The sequence below is a fragment of the Monopterus albus genome, unplaced genomic scaffold, assembly GCF_001952655.1.
Source record: "Monopterus albus unplaced genomic scaffold, M_albus_1.0 scaffold134.1, whole genome shotgun sequence".
In the NCBI taxonomy this organism is placed as follows: domain Eukaryota; kingdom Metazoa; phylum Chordata; class Actinopteri; order Synbranchiformes; family Synbranchidae; genus Monopterus; species Monopterus albus.
This window is the reverse complement of record NW_018128014.1, coordinates 1,762,842-1,785,145: the sequence shown is the minus strand read 5'-3', so window position 1 is coordinate 1,785,145 and position 22,304 is coordinate 1,762,842. Positions and strand designations below refer to the sequence as shown.

The window sequence follows — 22,304 nt, the reverse complement described above, 5'->3', positions numbered from 1 at the left end:
AGTGTCACCAAACACTTCCTCGTGGGGTTTGTTGAGTTTCTCTATAAAACTGTAAAGTCTTGACCTTACTTGTAAAGTGCCTTAAGATGGATTTTGATGTGATTTGGCATTATACACATAAAATGAATTTAACTGCTTTGTTTCAATTTTCAAAAACTGCAGAGGAAAAAAAATCTGGCTCCTAAATGTTCATGTATGTTCACCATGATAGTCAATAATTTTGTCTGTTGTTTGGTGCTGACCTGAGAGTCATCAAAGCAGTTATCAAAGCTTTTTAATACCAAAACACTAAAGCTGTGGGTCATGAAATTAGAACAATGAGCTGAAAGATGCTAAAATGCTCTGCACAGCTGAGAGGAACTGTAGAGGTGGTGATAATTCTCTATGGGTTCATCAATTTGAGTGACACCTTTCACAAGACATGAAATTGTGTGATCCGTGGTTAATACAGCATAAAAATATTGACTAGTGCAACTTTGAATGAAAAAAGAAACAAGAATGAAGGCATGACAATACTTGTGTGGGATCATAGAACAAATGATGGGCAACTTGAATTCACACTTAAGCAATTTATGGACAGTTTGGCATTCTGTCAATCAAATGATACGATGACTATATACCACAATAGTGACTACTGTATGCTGAACTTCTGTTAAGGTCAGAAAACATAGCAGACAGGTCAACAATGCAGCCATCACTGGAATCATATATTGTAAACTCAACAGTTTGAAGAGAAAAAAAAGACAAATAAATTGCAAATACTGCAAATGTTAAAATGCTCAGAGAATTATGCATTAAGGAGGTTTATATATTATATGAAATACATGACTCTAAAATCCTTAAACCATAAAAACAAATTCCAACTTGTCACCATAACAGTGACAGTGTTGTCATATGCAAACCTTACACCTTAAATAAATTCCAGTATCAGTTCTGTTTTAATGTTTTAACTGATTCACGCTCACTTGACATCAATATTTATCATATTCACCTACTGTATATGAGATGAAAAGAGTTACAGTAACCCTTAACTTTAGTTTAACAAGCATCCAATTATCTTTTTTTTTATGAACCTCTAAATATGAAATCACATCCTGTGACATACTCTGCAGCTTACTAGTTCACCATCATCACAAACATACAACTTAACATGTAAGTACAACAAAAGTATTCCCACATACATCACTCTCATTCCTTTTGTTTTGTCTCCAGCACAGTTCTTACTCATGGGTTTGCACAGGTGTGAACTGGACAATAGCAGGACATCGCATTATCATTTGTGCTATAAGTATATTCTTGTCATTGGTAATTTCTTCCCGAGGCAGATTGAAAAAATGTCCTTTGAAACTGCATCCACCGACCACTGAACAGTATCACAACAGTCACTTTTGCCTTGAGAACACTATTTGCCTTTTAACTTGGGGTAAGCCAGATTAAAAGCACACATTCATAACACCTGAATAAAGCTTCATAGCAGCTACACAGAACATTCATTCACATTAATTTTACCATCCTGTCATTCATAAAAAAAATCAGTGCTTGGGTCTCATGTGACATGGATGTGGACTGTTGCTTTTTCCTTGCCTCTGTAAAGTACTTTGAATTGCCTCTGTGTATGAAATGTGGTATATAAATAAAGTTGCTTGGCCTTGCAACTTGAGGTTTTTAGATGAAAATATCAAGCACTTTGGACTCCAAAAGTCTATTTAAATTGAAGAGGTTCTACATCAATTTAGTTTATCCAGATACTCCATCATTTTACTTTGGAATTTAAATATTACTGTAAAATACCTGGGTCATAAACATACAGCAGTTATATTTTCTGGTTGACTCACAGAGCATGCTTGCATATAAAACACGATTGTAACATTAATTTATATATTAAAAATTTGTGAAAGCTACATAAAAAAACATATGATGTTTTTGCTTTGTTTTGATCCACTACTATACTAAAACCAACTTTGAGACTAATCAGATACAAGTAAATAGTCCATCACAACCAACATAATATGTGCTGTCAGTTATGGTATTGTAGAGTGGTAGTAGTAGTGCAATGCATACTTTGCATTACCACACAGTAATTACTAAACCATAACAACAATAAAGTTAAGGTTAACAAAATAATAAATAAGTAAAAATAATAGATTTGAATGAAAAGAAAATGACTGGACAGTAAAAAAAAATAAAATAAAATAAAATTTAAAAAATATATACACACACTAGGTTTTCAGTAAATAAACTTGTTTAAAAAATCATGCACGGTCCTTTAAATACATCTATTGTTATGTACTGTACAGTCAGTTCTATCAAGTCTTCCAACCTAAACCAATATATGTGCCAACCCTAGAATACCACCCATAGGACAGGCGGGCTCTGATCAAGCTGTGTAGCATCTCAACTGCCACTGATAGGAGCAGGATGCACCACAGCTCAACTGCAAGCGTCGTAACAAAGGGTCTGAATACTGCTATTTCGACCTTTCATTTTTAATAAATTTTCAAAACACTCAAAACCTGTTTTCACTTTATCATTGTGTAGTGATAAGGAAAAAAAAATCCATTTTAAGATGCGTTTGAAACATAACAAAATGTGGGAAACTGAATAGGGTTTGAATATTTTTTCCTACTGACTGTATTTAGGATTTTAAGATATAGTTTCAAAAGGTACCTATTTATTGTTAAGCACTGGACCATCTGTCTCCTAGCTGGCAATCAACCAAAACAAACAGATAAAGAAAAATCAAACAAAATGAACACCAACCTGATTTATGATACGTTGTCACCTGTTTGGCTCTGCAAGTCCAAACAAAAAGCCTCAATTGCATAAAAGTGCACTGTACAACCAAGAAAACTCAAGGACTACTGTGGCTGCCTGAGAAACTTAGTGTAAAGGCTCGGTATCAATATGAATACACTGTTACACGTACTTGAGATGACTTGGTAACTTAACATCAGAGTGCATTAAACAAGTTGTACCTTTAAAACAATAATTTAACAGCACCACTTAGTTAGAAGTCAGTTCAGTGGCAAGGTGGTTATTAGACCCAGCAGCCTGACGCTTGGATGATGCCATCAGCACTACTGATAGGTTAAAAGTTGTGTCAAATAAGGTTCAGCGCTAAGCATTTAATCCAATTTCAATTCAAGAAAATGACACAGCCCACTGAACGACCCTTCTGTCTTAAACGATACTTAGCATGAATGTTTATAGTCTGAAAGTCTGCACTAAGTATGAATATGCCATGAAGCTGCTATGACACTGTGATTAGGTGTTTCAGAAATAAGTGCATGGATTTTGAGAAACAGTGCAGGAATTGTCTGTATACATTTGTACATTTTCTACACACAATACAATGAAAATAAAAATTTGGATGCACTATGCTGTAGGACTTTGCCTGAGAAATCATGATGCACTATATATTATTCTGAACTGTTTCTAATGAATGATCAGTTTTTCTGTTTTGCATACAACTGTAAAAATACAGTGAAATTCAACAATTACATTGCATTTTCCCCCTTTTTGTCATTTACTTAAAAAAGCTTCATGTTATTGTACAGATATTGAACAGGACGTGACACAATAATTATAATATGAATGTACACTTCAGTATTGGGCAATAAACAATCAAGCTATCAACAGTTACATGTATTTTTTTTTTCCTTTTCTCCTTTTCACATACAAAAAGGTTTGGGGAGACATAAACTCAGTAGTCATCTACATCATCAAATTAGTGCATCATTCAAATTTTTCCCTCCCTGGGATCGATGCCTCACTCCTGGAAAGCCAATAGAGAACAGACTCCGAAGCAAAACCAGAAAGAAAGGAAGAAAAAAAGACTAAGGGTGAACCACTGGCACTCTTGGATTTCCGTTCTTCTGATAGGACTAATAGTTCTTGCTGCTCAATGCTGAGAGAAACTTGTCAACGTTGTCACTTTTTCACATCAGAACTTCAGCAGGTGGAATGAGGTTACAGTCAGCAGGAGACATACAGAGTAGCGAGGCAACACGGCAGCCCCATTCACATCGTGCATCGCACCAGGACCTGGGGGAGAATAACACAACACTTACTGTGACTCCGGTGTCAGGGTTAACATATCTTAAGGGTCAAATCAGTGCTGGAACCACAGGTTTGCTTCAACATGAACGGTGATTAAATGGAATTCAAGTGTTTATGTGTTTTATTCCCTCAGCTAAACAGAAGATTTATAGTACATCTCTGCTGCAACTGCTGTGGAAACAAATGAATCATAGAAAATGAAAAGGTAAACCTGAGCATAACAAACAGTGAGTGACCTTTTCCTTTTTCTTTGTTTTTTTTTTATTTTTTAAATGTGAGCAGCTGATAGTGTGCAAAGATTCAGCTAATAAAAGTAGTTCACTTGGAAATAAATGACAGTAATTTTAACTTATTAACACTTTTATTCACATCTGTGTGCTTTTTTAAATGCAGTTTTTATTTTCTTACCATAAAGTAAGATGCTGGCATTAGTGATTCCCATGGTGTTCATGGCAACACATGTGTAGTTTCCATAGTCTTCTTCAGAAACATTGAAAAAGGTGAGCTTCGATTGTTTATCTTGATTCTCTATCTTAACCCTATTTAGTCCATTGAAGAGCCTGTAAGACAGAGGATAACAGCTTTCAAAGGTTCTGCTGCAAAGGAAACAAACGTGCTTATCTTGAATCCTGTGAGAGGCCAGGTTTGCCTAGGCATTTTGTCAAAGCTCTAGCACATGTACTTAAGATTTATATCTGCATGAAATTAGAAATACGTTTACACCTGTGAGCTGTGAAAAGCAAACATTTTTCTTATTCCAGCCAAAAACTCTGAATATAGCTCACTGACTTTTTGAAATAACTGTGCATGTACTCACTCACTGCTTTTCCTGTTCTCCTGCAATGGTTTCATTGCCTTAAAACATGTTCGTGGATGCTAGTCATTTATTTTATCAGCATCCTCTTTTTGTTCTCGAGAGCCGATTTTGACTTTTGGGCCTGATGAGAAATGTTGCTGTCACCGTCAGGGACCATTTAACAATGCAACATAGCCTGCAGTTACCAGCTCTGGGGATGCTCATAAACCTGTTTCCAGTATCCAGCCTTCAGCTGGAAAAGCCTGCATTATACAGTAATATCCACTAAACCTCTGTACCTCACACACTGACAGAAACCAATTACAGTATAAAAATAATGCTGCTTTTGGTGACCATGTCCATTTTGCAAGTGAACTGTCTGAATTTTTCTTTCATAATATTGTCAAAACCTTGCCTGTCAAGTCAAGAAGAAAATGCAGATTTTGAAGGATTATCTCATTACATCAAGCCACAATCTAAGCACAGTCAAAGCTATAACTAGTCTGTCTTATTTCAAATGAAGCAAGTTCACACCCTGCAGCAGAATAGACATCTTTGGATGTCTCCAATACTACCTTCAAACAATTCCAGGCCTGTAGAAATCAGTGCTCAGAGAAGAAACTTGCCTGCGGTCTTCTTTGTACCACTCAAAATTTGCCCTCGGGACAGCAGAGGCTTCACATTGCAGGACTCCTTTTTGTCCAACTTGAGTTCCTGTATCCCTCGGCTTGGAAATGAAGGGAGGATCTATAAATCAAAGTGAAATAAATTTCAAACATACATATCGCTGTGTTTCAGACTGCTTCATTTCTTTAAATGTTAATGACATAATGATATACAGACACAGACTGGCAGATGGGTTTGATAAATTATGTCTGGGATTGTGTCCAGATAAATCTTCAGCCATACATTTGTAAGCACAAAGCATGAGTATTTCTGTGTAAGCCATTATATAGCATGATATGATTTTTAACCATTTTAACTTGAGTGCATTTATAATAAACCATTTTTTAAAAGACAAGAAATAAGCCTTGAATATTTACTGTGTGCCTCTGACTTATAGCTCAGACTTTTTAAATATGTAAAATAAATGCAAAGTCCTCCTTTTCAAAAGAGACCAGGATCAAGAAATAAAAACATAAATATAAAAATATGGGTTCACACCATCAGAGTTTATGTAAGGGTATATATCCAGTCTCCTTTTCGTGTGTGTCCCCCATATGATTGTTATTTCCCCCATTTTCCACCATGAATGCGATAGTTTTGATATTTACAATTCACTGTCACTTGCACTGTCCTGACATCAGGGCTTGAGATCTCATTTGAAGCTATGCAGTCATATGATCCTGACTGCTCTTTGGTAATGGCCGTCAGCTCCAGGTGTTCCCCCTGAGACATAAATTTATGGGTGCCTGTGGAGATGAAACAAACAGAGGAAAAACATACACTAGTAATTAAGTCTGACTTGTACTGAGAATGTATCACTTCCTAAATGGCAGCAGCCTGGAAGTGACAAGGGAAAAAGGACCTATTTTGTAAATACACTATGTTGACCAGAGCAGCCATTACTCTGAAGTGGTTTGTTTAGTATGCTTATGGTGTTCATATCATATCCATCCATCCATCTATACTATTTATTCCTGAAGAGGGTCACAGGGCGGTTGGAGCCAATCCCAGCTGACACTGGGCGAGAGGTAGGATCCACCCTGCACAGTTCGCCAGTCTATCACAGGACTGACATGTAGACAAACTCACTCACACTCACTCCTACAGGCAATTTAGGGTCACCAATCAACCCAAGCGACATGTCTTTGGACTATGGGAGGAAGCCAGAGTACCCAGAGAGAATCAACACAGGTACAGGGAGAACATGCTGACTCCACACAGAAAGGCACCGAGTCAGCTGGGCATGAACCTGGAATTCTCCTGTTGTGAGGCAACAGTGCTAACCACTGCACTGCTGTGCCACTGCTGTGGCACCCTCATATCAAAATGACCTATTTATTTACTAAAATGAAAACAAGTAAAAAATTGCTTCTAAAAAACATATTGTTCAGTATGTTGTCACCAGCTATCCCTCACTTCCTGACACAGGTGTGCCATGATGCGAGGCCTCTGTGGCCACAACTTTACCTGTGATTATCTTTTGTACATCACACAGCCTGTGACTTGTCAAATGTGAGCTCACTATGGTAGGAGCAAAAGTGATATTAAGAAAATTTTGTACATATATGGGTCATGAACTGCAGAACACACAATACGAGTGTTTCTAACAGGCTGAGCAGCAAGTGGCGATTGACAAGTTATTTTTATAACATATGAAGTGTTGGCTACCTCTCCTTTTTGTATGGTTATGTTGAAATTTAACAGGACAATCTTGTGACTTTCTACATCAGCTGAGCACAGTAGCAGTCTATTCTTGTATTTGGAATTGGCTTTGTTTCCAAATGTGTCTAAAAGGCAGAGTAGTCAGGGCATGCACTCATTACACATAGAAAATAAACTAATTGTATCAAAACAAGCCCACTTGAGTAACACCACAAATTACCCCTGACACCAGCAATGTTAAAAGCATGTTCTGGTGACAGAGCGACCTAAAGCTACTGCTGTGTGGCTGGGAAAATGGAGAGCAGCACTAATCCCAATCAGTAAAAATGTCAATCCAGCAATATCTCTACATTAGCATAATATCATTATGTTTTCCAAATCCTCAGCTGCACAGTTGCAGCTGGCTGGGGATTCACTGCAAAGGTTGAGGGCTAGGCATAATCAGCACATTGCATATAACCAGGGGAACCGCTAGCACAGGCAAGTGGGCATACTTGTGAGTTACTACACTAGCTGATACTGTGTGACTTCTTTAATGATGGCCAAAGGGTGGACGTTTACTGTCAAAGTATCATCAAATGACCTCACTGCCCTTGAAATACACTGGATTATTATACTGCAGATGCAGTATTGTTTATATTAAAGCACTATGCCTAAAAAACATACTGTAAGTATAAGGCTAGTCATGCTTTATATGAGGGATAGGACGATACGACTTTTTCTCAAGCCTATTCGATGCACAATGTCATAATCAGAATTTAGAATCAGAATCACCTTTATTAGCCAGGTGTGTTGGACACAAGAGGAATTTGGCTTGGGTACAGAGGCCCTCAATGTGCATATACAGTGTATTTCATAAGGCACCCAGGAAACAAGACTAATGACTGTGTGTTTAGGAAAGAATATGAAAAAAGAAAATAAAAGACCTTATAAAATATATACTGTATGTATATACACACATTTTAGGTTGAAATTAGCAGATAGATATATACAGCTGATCAGCATAGGTTTTTAGTCAGGAGGGGGTCACACTGTTTGGGCCTGGTGCCTTTCTGATTCTTTGTTTTTTGTAAAGGCTACACATGTCCTTTTCACAGCTCTTCAGTGGTGGGGGAATGGAGTCAAGAGATGATCGTGGGAGGAGCAGCTGCTGGGTCTGAGGTGAGGTGGATGAGGGGTGTGGAGTTCTGCTTCTCAAACCTACAGTAAAACACAATCAGATCATCTGCCAGTCGATGGTCTTCCACAGTGGGGGGTTGTTTCCTGTAGCTAGTGATGTTTTTCAGGCTTCGCCACACAGATAAGGGGTTTTTGGCAGTATGTTCCTGGCCTGTCTGTACAGAATCCTGTCCCCACTTCTGTAGGCCTCCTCTTTGGCACGACAAAGCTGCTTGAGTCTTACTGTAAACCAGGGCTTGTTGTTGTTGTACAGTATGTGCAGGAGGTCTTAGTGGGCACACACATCCTCACAACAGCTGCTGTACGATGTCACAGTGTCAGTGAGTTCATCCAGGTCTGTAGATGTTGCTTCAAAGACCCTCTACTCTGTGCAGTCTGAGCAGGTCTGTAGCTCTGACTTTGCCTGCTTGGTCCATCTCTTCACTGTTTTGACCACAGACTTTGCAGCTTTAAGTTTCTGCCTATAGGTTGTGATAAGATGGACCATGCGGTGATCAGATAGACCAAGGGCTGCACAGGGGACAGAATGATAGGTGTCTTTTATTACAGTGTAGCACTGGTCCAATGTGTTTTTGTCCCTGGTGGGACAACTGATGCGTATTTGGGCAGTTCATGGGTGAGATTTGCTCTAATTAGCTGTTCAGCCAGGTGCTGTAGTGTGCTAGAATGGTGCCTGAAGTCTTATATACACTGAGTAGAATGAATGATGAAAATTCTCTGGGAGAATAAAATGGTTTGTAGTTGATGAAGAAGATGTCTAAATCCGTGTTGCAAGTTCTTTCTAGCACTGTGACATCTTTACACCAACCTCAATTTATGTAGAAACACATTCTCGTTCTTCTTGTTTTCCCAGATAACTCCGTTAGACAATACACTCTGTATACCTGGAACGCTGGTATTTGTATTGCACTGTCCAAGATGGAATTGCTGAGCCAAGTCTCCATGAAGCATAGAGCAGCAGAGGGCGACAAGTCAGAGTTAGTCCGGTTGACAAGGAGTTCATCCATTTTGTTGACTAGAGAGCAGAGATTCACTAGGTGGATAGATGGGTCTTTATCCTTCTCTGTCGTAAATGAACCAGGACCCCCACTCTTTTCCCTCACCATCAAAAATCGGAGGTGATCAGAGTGAGTTGTCTGATGTTTAATAGTTCTTCTCTGGTAAAGGTAATCTGGGATGAGTTGCAGAAAACGAGGAAAACAAGGACAAAAAAACAAACACATGAAAGTGCACATTACCAAGGCAGCCATACACGGTGCAATTTGATTCAGTCATGATACAGTTAAAAATTCAAGGACAACAATGTATGACTAGCTGTGGAATACTTGTAGTTTATTTCTCTTTTTTCCCATTCTCTAGCTGGTTTGATTATGTAAAGAACAACCAGATATATCAACTTATGTTCAATATATTGTCCCAGCCGGAGAAGTCAGTGTCTCCATCGGCGTGTGCATGTGTGTTGGCACCACAGATGGTTGCCTCGGTTATTTACCAGAAAAAAAATTCCTTGTGTGTGTAACACACATGGCAAATAAAAGTGATTATCATTACCATTATCATCCATACTTAATATGTAAATTTAACTATAGCTGGGATTTTGACATTTCTTATTTGATGCTAAACTGGTGCAGACAAATATAGTTCACTTGGTTCAGACAAAGGTTTTTTCAAAACTTCTCAAATTCATGATATTTTGGAACCTGTCCAGCCAAAAACAAGCAGTTGTTTCAGAGAGTAATACAATACTATGTTATATTACTCTTTAAATTCCAGCTTTTGTGTCAAAGCAGACAGTTTCAGAGTGTGCGGACAGCCTAAATTCCTGCAAATTTTTTTTCTCAAACAACTGAGGCAACAACTGGTGTGTGGGTTTTTGCTGATTCCCAGTCAACCCACTGCTAAGACTGTGTATGCGTGGCCTGCTATTACTCAGACCTTGGCATTATTGGCATTGTGGGGACATGTATCTATTTACACAGTCAGACTGTGAGGACCCAATGTCTTTATAGAGACAAAAAAAAAACATAAGGAAAGCCTTGTATTTTTATATTTTCGAGTGATGACTTGGTTTCACGGTAGGGTGAGGTTAGGTTATGGATAGCATTAGGCAAGTAATGGTTATGGTGAAGGTTAGGGTGGGTCTGCAAGAAATTAAGTCAATGTAATGTCCCCTGAAGTGATGGAAACATAGCATATGTGTGTGTGTGTGTGTGTGTGTGTGTGTGTGTGTGTGTGCATGCGTGCTTCTTATGTCAGTGGTAACAATAGCATTTCAGCATTCAAACAACCTGAGAACAGAGCAGAAGTAAATACAACCCCAAATCAGAAAAAGTTGGGATGGGGAGTAAAATCAAAATTAAATTGTATTGTAAATTATTTGTAAATCATCTGTGTCCTGTGTTACATTGAAAACAACACAGCAGCACATTATTTGATGTGATACCTCATCAATTTTATTCTTTGTTTAAAATAAACAGAGTTCAATTCTGATACTGCAACACAATCCCAAATGTTGGGACAGCTGCATTTCAGGGCCAGTACTGAGGTAAAACAATGAAATGCTGATTCCATTTGAAACAGGTGATGACTGTATCATGATTGGGTACAGAAGTGGTATCCAGGAAAGGCTGAGCCCTTCGACCCCAAATCAGAAAAAGTTGGGATGGGGAGTAAAATCAAAATTAAATTGTATTGTAAATTATTTGTAAATCATCTGTGTCCTGTGTTACATTGAAAACAACACAGCAGCACATTATTTGATGTGATACCTCATCAATTTTATTCTTTGTTTAAAATAAACAGAGTTCAATTCTGATACTGCAACACAATCCCAAATGTTGGGACAGCTGCATTTCAGGGCCAGTACTGAGGTAAAACAATGAAATGCTGATTCCATTTGAAACAGGTGATGACTGTATCATGATTGGGTACAGAAGTGGTATCCAGGAAAGGCTGAGCCCTTCGGGAGCAAAGATGGGCTGAGGACCACCAGTTTACCAACATAAGTCTGAGAAAATTATTGAAATGTTTAAAAACAATGTTCCTCAAAGAAAGACAGGAAGGGATGCAGAGCTGTCACCCTGTACGGAATCTGGAGGGATTTCAGTGCGTAAAGGGCCAAGCCTAAACTGGATGACCGTGCTCTCTGATGCCTCAGATGGTGCTGCATCAAGAATCGTCACTCATCTATAAGTGATATAACCACGTGGGCTCAGGATGACTTTGGCTCACCTGTGTCAGGCACTACAATACATAGTTACATCCATAAATACTGCTTAAAACTGGACTGTGCCAAAAGGAAGCTCTATGTCAACAGTGTCCAGAAGCACAATCGAATGCTCTGGGATCAGAGGCACCTGGGATGGACCATCACACAGTGGAAACGTGCACTGTGGTCAGATCAATCAGTCTTTCAGGTCTTTTTGGAAGGAATGGATGCCATGTGCTCCAGACCAAAGACAAAAAGGACCATTCAGACTGTTGCCAGCAACAAGTGTCAGGTTTGCCCGGCTGCACCTTCCTCTCTTCTCTCTTTCTCGCTCTAGTCTGCTCCTTCTCACTTACTCTCCTGATTAACACACCTGTTCTGATTTCTGACACTCTTCAGCTGCGCCTCCTTTGTCACTCCCTATTTATACTCGGCTTTACCTTCACTCCCTTGCTGGTTCTATCTATGCACCTTGACCAGCTCAGGAGTGTCGCGTTTCTCTCGCAGCCCAACCACATCACTCCATGAACAGGACTCCTTCACAAATGCTGGTCATCACCCGGTGATATTCTTTTCTGTCCATTACTCATGTTTGTTGTATGTTGTGTTGCACCCTTGTTTCACCATAGTTAATAAAGCCACCTATTTGCACCGAAGCCAGCCACCTGGGTCTGTTCTTTACTGCTCGCTCATTTTGTGTCGAGCGATCCTAACAACAAGTCCAAAAGCCAGGGTCTGTCATGGTCTGGAGTTGTGTCAGTGTTTTTGGCAAAGGTCACTTACACTTCTGTGATGGCCCCATTAATGCTGAACAATACACAAAGAGACTTTGGGACAACATATGCTGCCTTCAAGACGACATATTTCCAGGGACATCCATGCATATTTCAACAAGACGATGCAAAACGTCATACTGCACATTGCCAAGGCCTGGCTATAGGGGAAAAGGGTTGGGAGTGCTGGACTGGCCTGCCTGCAGTCCCCACCTGTCCCCAGTAGAGAATGTGTGGTGCATTTTGAAATGCAAATTGCGCCAACAAAGACCCAGGACTGTTGCGCACGTTAAACAGCCCATGGCGCTTTTCCTTGTTTTCTGACTTATCTATAATGTTACAACGGTGAATTCTCATCTTAGACGTGACCTAAAGCTAAAAAAATGAGGTGTACGTATGTTCTAGTACTTCTATGCAGAAGCAGCTCAGTTTGTACACATCTCGCAAACTCTCACTTGTGAGACTTTTATTCTAACTAAATAAAGTATTACACAATAGTTTAAGGATTTCCTTGAATGGGTATAATGTCCATGGAAAATACAGGGCCCGAAATTACTGCATGTCTGGAAATGTTCTTTTACAGGGACTTGCTGTTTTACCTGACCAGGTCTAACCTACCACCAGTTGCCAGTGAAGCCCTAGCAGCAGTGAATGATCAGCTCATCAACACTGGATTCCCCTGGAGCATGGTACCTGTTTGTTTTGACTGCTTGAGGCCAGTGTGTCTGCCTCATGTGATGTGTTGCTGGTTAACAAGCAGATTAATGGCCCATGATGTTATTCGTCAGTGCTACGCTACCTGTTGGAATTCATTTCACTACTTTGGGACTGTATGGGGTTGTGTGGGGGAAGACGCAGCAACCACCATTTGGATTTACCGACCTTGGAGCTACTTGAAAGGGAGTGATGTTTCCACTACTCAGTGGGACTTAACGGGAAGTTTAAAAAACATACGTTGCGTGTCTGTTAATGCCTTGTTTCTGTAACGTTAGAGAGAATTGTTGAAAGGCTGGAGAAGTTACTATGTCTGCATTATGCCAGTTAAAATTTAGGGTTACACATATTTTTTCATCTGTACATATACTGTTGTTTACTTATCTATGGAGGACAAATTAATCTTAATTAATGCCGTTGATGTTCGTTTTGACACAACACCGGCAACAGGAGGTGTGCGCGTTCACAAACTATCCTTTCGTTTTTAGGAAGAGGTTCTCTGGTTTTATCACTGAAATAATTACAGACTATGTGGAGTTATGAGGGATGCAAAGCTAATTTAGAGGTACCCAAGATTAAATATTATATAGATGGAAATGAGCAAAATAAGCAGCCATGGGCTCTTTCAGACTTGTTTGCAGAAAAAAATGGGAAAAAATGAGACCTGACACATTTAATCACTTGGTGTCCTCAGTCTCGAAATGTCTTTTAAATGTTGTGAAAAGGAATGGCAACCTCACACCAATGCTTTTCTGTCCCACCTCTTTTGAAATGTGTTGCAGACATCATAAATGAAATGAGTGTTTATTTTGAACAAAGAATAAAAATGATGTGGTATCACATCAAATAATGTGCTGCAGTTTTAATTTTGATTTTACCTATTGTCCCAAGTTTTTCTGATTTGGGGTTGTGGAATACAATCACTGCACTATTGATTCTTATAGGGAAGCTTGATCAATACACAGTAGAGTAGACAAAAAATATAAAAGTCTGCATAAAGTTTAAGACAAGGACCAGATATGGTTACAATATAAATGTTACAGTTGAATACAAATTACTCATATAAAGAAGTCGTAATCATCACATATTTCTCTGGATAAATGAATAAAAAAAACAATCACCATCATCATCAACACCCACATCAGTGGTCTGCAGCTATGGCCATAATTTCAGCACAACATCAGTGTCAGTATAGCATGACTAGATGACTAATAACAGAGCCATTAAGTACTGGGTGGCAGCCAGCGCAAATGAGTGTCTAAAAGCACTCAGCGGAGTACCCAGCAATAGCAGACATTAGCCTAAGGAGTTCTGCTGCCTAGATGGCACTCTGTGCAGATATTGTAGTAAGATTACTGCAGTCCAATTATAAGCATTGCAATAAAAAAGACCAGCAATTGTAAGAAATAACTCTGTACTATGACCAAGCAACAATCCCTCCGTTAAAAATGTTGTAGAAAAGTATTTTATAACTAAAAAACAATTAGTTAAAAAGTTCAAATGCTGAGCTCATAATGATAGAGGTTGACAGGCACCATTGTTATGTCACAATAATTCCATTTTTGTGTTGAATTAGTACATGGGTGCAGTGGTTACTGAGATATAATTTCATCCAGCTCGAATTGTATCTGAACAACATTTTATAATGAGAGACCTGCTTCATCAAATGTGTAACATACCAGCTGCAATAATTTGTGAGAACTGAAGATCTAATACTGCAACCATTTGTAAGCAGTGTTCATAATTTATCCATCTAAATGTGGCCTTATGCATTCTGCATACAGCAGTGCAGTTCTGTGGGCACTTTTTGCACTTTTTTCCTCTGTCACTAGCAGAAAAAAATCTGACTATACTTACTAGACTTTGGCACAGAGTTACTGGCTGTGATATAAGATTCATGGAAATTGGGCTGTAAGATTCCACCTTGGACAGCACAATACAAGTACCAGGGTTCCAGGTATACAGAGCAGATCACGTAACAGTTATCTGGGAAAACAAGAGGAGGCAGTATCTGTTTTTACATTAATGAAGGTTGGTGTAAAGATGACACAGCGTTAGAAAGAACTTGCAACATGGACTTAGAGACTCTCTTCATCAACTGCAAATCATTTTATTCTCCCAGATAATTTTTGTCATTCATTCTGCTCAGAGGGTATATAAGACTACAGGCCCAGGCTAGCACAGTACAGCACCTGGCCGATCACATAACTAGAATGGAACGTCCTGACTCCACACTCATTGTTCTAGGGGATTTTAAGAGAACAAATTTCACTCATGAACTGCAGAAATCCAGACAGCATGTCAGTGGTTCATCCAGGGACAAAAACACATTGGACCACTGCTACACGTTAGCAGCCCCCAGCCTCTCTGATCACTGTATGGTCCATCTCATCTCAACTTTATAGGCAGAAACTTAAAGATGTGAAGCATGTGGTCAAAACAGTGAAGCGATGGACTGAGGAGGCTAAATCAAAGCTACAGGCATGCTTTGACAGCACAAATTGGAGTCTGCTTTTGTGAGGATGTGTGTGCCCACCAAGACCTTCTGCACATACAACAACAACAAGATCTGGTTCACAGTAAAACTCAAGCATGTTAGTTGTGCCAAACAGGAGGCCTACAGAAGTGGGATCTTGTACAGGTATTTATATTTGTATTCATTTTGCTGTGGGCTGAACGACTACAGACCTGTCGCCCTGATATTTGTAGTTATGAAGTCCTTTGAAAGAGTGGTGTTGGCCCACCTGAAGGACATCGTAGACCCCCTGCTAGACCCCCTGCAGTTTGCCTACCGGGCAAATAGGTCAGTGGACAATGCAACGAACATGGCGCTGCATTACATCCTGCAACACCTTGACTCCCCAGGGACCTATGCACAGGCCCTTTTTGTGGACTTCAGCTCAGCATTCAACACCATCATCCTGGACATCCTCCACTCCAAACATACCCAGTTCACTGTGCCTGCCCACACCTGTCAGTGGATTACTAACTTTCTGACAGACAGGAAGCAGCAGGTGAGGCTGGGGAAAACCACATCCAGCATCCAGACTATCCTTCAGGTTCCTGGGCTCCACTATCTCCCAGGACCTGAAGTGAATATCCAACATCAGCACCCTGACCAAAAAGGATTTACTTCCTCTGGATCACTATTACCTATATACTATATATACTGTATATTTTTATATTTATAAGGACTTTATTTTTATTTTCCAAATGTTTATTCCTTTCTTATTTGCATATTCTTTTTCTTTTTCTTTTTTGTTCTCTTAGTTTTATCTCATTTATTGGTCTACTCATTGCCTTATAGGGGAACATTTTACATGCACATTGAGAGCCACTGTACTGTGTGTCCAACACACCTGGGCAATAAAGCTGATTCTGACGTTACCTTTTTAGATGTACCTTTATGTGTTAAACAGGTAGAGGTCTTTTCATTAGGAGGCAACTGGTCAAAGACAGAAAAGGAAAAAATATATTTACCATTAAATTGTTGTCATGCTATTTTAGTGTGTTGTTTAGTAGAATGCACACAAAAGTGTGACTGCATTGGAAATCTTCATAGAAAGAGTTGGGTTGATTAACTGACTTAAAAACAAACAAAAACAATAAAACAACAATAATAAAAATTTTCTTAATGTTTTCTTATAACAAGTTTGTACTGAGACCTTTTTCAAAAAAGAACCAAAATAACCACTTCCACTAACTACTGTATATATACACATACACGTGTGTGTAGTGAAAGTCATCCATTATTCAGCCAGACATACAATATTCAGTCAAGAATATATCAAAACCTGCCACACAACTTTAAATATCATTTGCAATGCACTACTCACCATCAGATGTACCATATAAATGTGAGTGAGTCACTACAAATTCTGTATCATTAGTGTTAAAGCTTTTATCCAGTGTTCCATACTTGATGGAGAGGAAGTCAAAGATTTGAAAAGCTTTGGGTGGTATGGACAAAACAAAACAAAACAAAAAAGCCTTTCTTTTGAAGTTCATTGATCACACCATACTGTATATATGTCAGCATCAATACTGAGAAGCAGCATCCTCAAACACTTGAACTAGCTAAAAAAAACAACATCAATTGTCATTTCTGTATATGTTAATTCTCCATGTATTTCAGAACAAGTAAAACTCTATATGCCAGGGCTTTTCAGAGAACAGTGATATGGGACAGGAAGTCACTTGCCCGAAAAGCACACTTGAGGACACTTGATGTGAAGCAGTGTGTCTGTGCTGACAACTGCCAGCAGGTAATTCTAGAGTTTCATGGTTTCTAACCATTGCAGAGCCCTGTAGTCATTCTCTAAGCTGAATTGTGCACCCAGCAGACGGCACTTGAAACGGTCTATGGTCCATTTGATGGCTAGACACTCCAGCTGCCCCAGCGAGCATGGTGTCTCCTTGAGCACTGGTTTCCTGCTGCCCCCATCCACTGGCCTTTTCTTTTCTCCCTCACCTTGCTGTCACATTCCACCAATACCTTTGCCTGGGGCATTAGTTTGAGTGTTGAAGGACACACTAAAGTTTAGTTGTATCTGCCATCATCATTATATTTTCTTGATGACCTTCTTGGACCACCTTCACTCTCCTTTCACTACTTCCCCTGGGAGTGAAACACTGCTACAATAAGTAGACTAGTGTGGCCATTTTCTTTGGAACAGTTTGGTCTCAAAGGAGGCAGCTGGGAACAGCCAGTCCTCTACAGCCCCTTCCTCCTGCACCTGTACTGTAAGCACTTTCCCCTTATTACAAACTAGTAACATAATTTTTCTTTCCTAGAATAGAACATTCCTTATATCAAATGTAGAGATAAGCACAAGAATAGTAATCACAGGCGCAAATGTGACAGCATCAGGGGAAAAGGCTTTTCAGGCTCAATTGTACATACATATAAAGAGGTTTCTGGTGCTGAAGACTTTTGGTCAACTACAAACTGTTCCAAAATAGACTGTAAAAACAACTCAAAAATAACTTGAATGAAAATCTTTATCCTTGAGCAGATAAACACACCTTTTCTTGTCTACTGATAAGTGACATAATTGACAGCACTGATATAGAACAGGGGACTGTGAAAAGGTGGACATGATCAGTCCAGAGGTGGCCACTTATTTAAAGGCAAGGTAACTTAAAGGTAGGGTTTGGCGATTCCTTTCATAAGCATTTTTTATTACATTTCTTGAATTTCTCTTTTCATCCTGATGGCAATGAATACATTAAATGCACTGACAACATAAAGAAAAAATCTGTCATCTGTGAGAGCAGCAGGGCTGAAAAATGCCTGACCAATGATTTTACTCGTTCCAAGCAAAACCATTGGATGGATTACCTGCCTGTCAACCTACTCCTACCTGCGTGCACTCTGCTCCTGCACTCAAAGAGCAAGCCAAGACTCTCCAACAAAGTTTTGCAGGCATACATGTTACTGCTTTGTTTTTACAGCTAAAGCTAGTGAGCCATGGCAGAGAAGGTACCCATGGCAGCTTTTGGTCGCAAATGACTGTTTTTGAGAAAGTTACAACTAAAAAGAAGCTGGGTGCTGCAAGCAGTAAAACGGGAATTAAGATCAGTGTGGAGTTTGAACAATGGCTTACAACTGAGAGAACAACAGGGGCTGAAAAGTGATGGCATGATGGCCGTATTTCTGCTTGACAGGTAATTATCAGTTTTGTTTTGTTTGGGAGGCATTTGTTATTTTCCAGAAGTCTGTAAATAGGCAGTGGGTTGGTGAAAAGTCAGGACAAAAGGGTGGAATTTCTTTGGTTACCTACTTTCAAAATCGAGCTTCCTGTTGCTGGTTTTCCAGGATGGCTGACCCTACCTTTAACTTGTATGAATGCTTTATGAGTTAGTACATTAGCTAAAAGCCATGTTTCTTTTTGTTGGTAGCCAGTCTCTCTTTTCCTTCGTTCCTCTCCTCTGCATGTACTGCAACGTGACTGGTATAGTGCATCGACTACAGGACATTACATCTCCGCCCATGCCCCATGAGGCTGTAATAATTACCACACTGCCACAGAGATAGCACCAGTCTCATGGGGTTGAATGCATTACTGCTGTAGCCACAGATTTCTGCTGTTTAACCATTTCATGCACTTGCTGCAAGGCTGCATTATTGTGTAAATCTAAATCAATCTCACAAAAGTAAAACAACTTTTTTCCCCTTGTAGCCTTTTGATAACTGAGCCAGTGTAAATTCTAGAAAGGGCTTTGGATGAGACTTTTGGTAAATGAGAGGATTTGTGCATCAGAGAAAAGTTCTTTTGGTACATGAAACTGAGCAAAGATGTTTACTGTTGTACAGTTCAGTGCTGTTTACTTTGCTGCTTAAAAGCCTTTACCTCTTAATGTCCAATTGGCTGCATTTGAATAAATGGAAAAATAATGCAACTGTTTTACTCTTGTTTGTCATTTGGTGACACGGGTGACGGTTAGCATGAGTTTAGAGTTTTGAGTTAGCCCGGGGATGCAGGTCGCCGTCTGACTATGTCAGTCTTTATTTTTGTCAAACTAAGTGGAGCTGGACAAATCAAAGAGAAAAAAGTTAAGATTGGCTATATATCAATATAACATTTTAAGTATGTTAAAAAAAGAGGTGCTGTATGGATTTGTACAAATAACACACACAGCACCTGATATATAGTAGGCTATATGCCAGTTGTCCTGTATTACACACATTGCTTCCAAAGTCAATGGCCTCCCAACTCTGTCCTCTCACACCCATTTTTCACTCTACTCCCATCTGGTAGCAGGTAGAAGATACTTGATTTGAAAAAAGACACATTTGAATTGATATGATGATGATGATGTGCAGCAGAAAATTTTTTGTAACCTTTGACCTCATGATTTTCATTTGCTCTGACATGCACTGTGAGCTGTAGGGTCTTAGACAGGTGTGTGGCTTTCCTAATCATGTCCAATCAGTATAATCAAACACAGCTGGACTCAAATGAAGGTGTAGAACCATCTCAGGGATGATCAGAAGAAATGGACAGCACCTAAGTTAAATATATGAGTGTCACAGCGAAGGGTCTGAATACTTATGACCATGTGATATTTCAGTTTTTCTTTTTTAATAAATCTGCAAAAATGTCAAAAATTCTGTGTTTTTCTGTCAATATGGGGTGCTGTGTGTACATTAATGAGGAAAAAAATGAACTTAAATGATTTTAGCATATGGCTGCAATATAACAAAGAGTGAAAAATTTAAGGGGGTCTGAATACTTTCCGTACCCACTGTATTTTCAGTGCCACAGAGTTTACTCTCACTTTAAAATGTCAATATGAGAAATACCATTGTAAGTCATTTTAATAATGCATAACACAAATACTTTTTGAGCCCCTTACAGTTTAACAATATTAAAATATGGAAAATGTCATGTTGTGAGCACTGTGAAAAACATGAAGACCATCTTTGTGCACTTATTAAATGTGAAAATATATATTTTCACAAATGATGTGCTGTCAGAGGGAGGTTTTCTTTCATGCACCCTGTTTTCATTTTTGCCAATCTGCTCTTATTACACCCAAGAGCCTGCCATTTGGAAACAGCATCACTGATATTTTTGCATCAAAATGTCTCAACAGGACGTATAATTAAAATAAATAATGGTTACAAAACCTTTCTAGTTGTCTTAGAAACTGGTGGCAACCAACATCACCCAAAGCTTACACCTTGCAGGAAAAATGCAATATAATAACGGCTGTCAAACCTAAATGCTCACTCATATCACAACTACAGAGTGAAAAGCAGGTGGAAGTGTTATTCAACTGGAGGAAAATAATTGCATGTTCTGTATTAAGGGAAACAGGTGACAGATTGTCTTTAATGTGAGATCTAAAGTAAAAACATGCGTATTACTACTATGGCTGCTAAACCTCATAACTGTCTGCCTTATTTCATTAATTTGATTAAAATCATAATTTACTGTTTTCTCCCGAAAAAAAAAAATCATGTTGTAACTGAAAATGTGCGTTCACATTGCTGATAATTTAAGATAAATTTGGAGAATGTGAAAACTTGCCATTGGTGTATTTTCAGATGTGAGATGAGTATTTGCCTTTCAGCGAGGCTTTATGTGGGTTTTTAAACTAGTTTTTATAGAAGTTCTGTGAGCTGTAGAGTCAGAATGCTCATTTGCATAAACCATTAAAAGGGGCATTGACCACTGACAACAAGAAATCGACCTAATGCTATCAGGAAATCAATTCACCCATGAGACTGTATCAGCACTGGCTCCACAATCAAATACTGTCAGGACTGAATGCGAAGCTACTGAATATTTCTGTTGTAACAAATAATCAATTTAAACCTAAATTTAACAGTGCAGACTACATTGCACTGCAAAACCATTCCGCCTGTTATGTAATTGTCCTGTGGGATAAAATGGAGCAGTTTGATAAACGTGCCCTTGATTTAGAATTTAAAAAATCCACTGATGCATGCAACATGAGCGCAGTGCTTCAAAAGCCACGGAGGTGGACACCAGTTTTTGTCATATACAATACATACAGTCAGATGGAAGTTTATTAGATATGTCAATGTAAAACCAAGTCAGTATGTGTTCAGGTTGTGTTTAAATCATTTCAGAGGTGTTGATTCAATTGTAAGATGATTTTCAAGGCTGCACTTTGTGCAGCTGTGTAACTGTACTGTGTTATGCTTGACAGGTGATTCTGATGTATTATCTACCCCGTTTATATTAGTGAGGCTGGGCTAAACCGTGAAAATGCCAGAGCACAGAGACTTGTTTTACTAGCACAGTAATCCTTATATGGTTTAGATGGTCATTGGGACTTAAACATTTTGTCTGTCTTTAGAGAACCTCTTGCAATATGAGCACAAGTGTGTGCAGAAGGTAACTTCTAACTTAAGGCCTTTGTGACATTAACACAAAGCAGCATCCCACAGTCTGCCTGTATGCAAGCAGCTGAAGTGAGATTTCAACCAAACTAGGGCATCACAAAAGTAGAGCAGTATTTAGGTTATATTTTAAATAAAATATGTACATCTCTGACGCCAAGAAAAAGCAGTGTAATCATTTGATCTGAATCACATTTGTGTAGAGCAGTCTTCAAAAAGATGTTAAGTGATATTATATTCCACCTGATGATGATGCAAAAAAAATCTGTTTTTCTCAGAAAGGTATACAAGGTTGCTAGAGACCTGAGACATTTATGCTAAATAGAAATGGTCCTCCTGTAAATATAAATAAATGAAATATTCCATATATCG

General features: G+C 39.0%; 1 protein-coding gene across 3 annotated transcripts in view; it reads right to left on the bottom strand.

Moving 5' to 3' along the window:
- Positions 1–2,552: 2,552 nt before the first annotated feature.
- Positions 2,553–22,304, bottom strand: part of opcml (opioid binding protein/cell adhesion molecule-like) — a 514,606-nt gene continuing 494,854 nt past the window's right edge. For all 3 annotated transcript variants that reach the window (XM_020613418.1, XM_020613419.1, XM_020613417.1), the window contains 4 exons: positions 6,130–6,267; positions 5,482–5,602; positions 4,468–4,619; positions 2,553–4,044 (listed from right to left, as the gene is read on the bottom strand). In XM_020613418.1, coding sequence (XP_020469074.1) covers positions 3,944–4,044; positions 4,468–4,619; positions 5,482–5,602; positions 6,130–6,267 — 512 coding nt within the window. In that variant the 3' untranslated portion in view covers positions 2,553–3,943. The remainder of the gene's footprint in view (positions 4,045–4,467; positions 4,620–5,481; positions 5,603–6,129; positions 6,268–22,304) is intronic.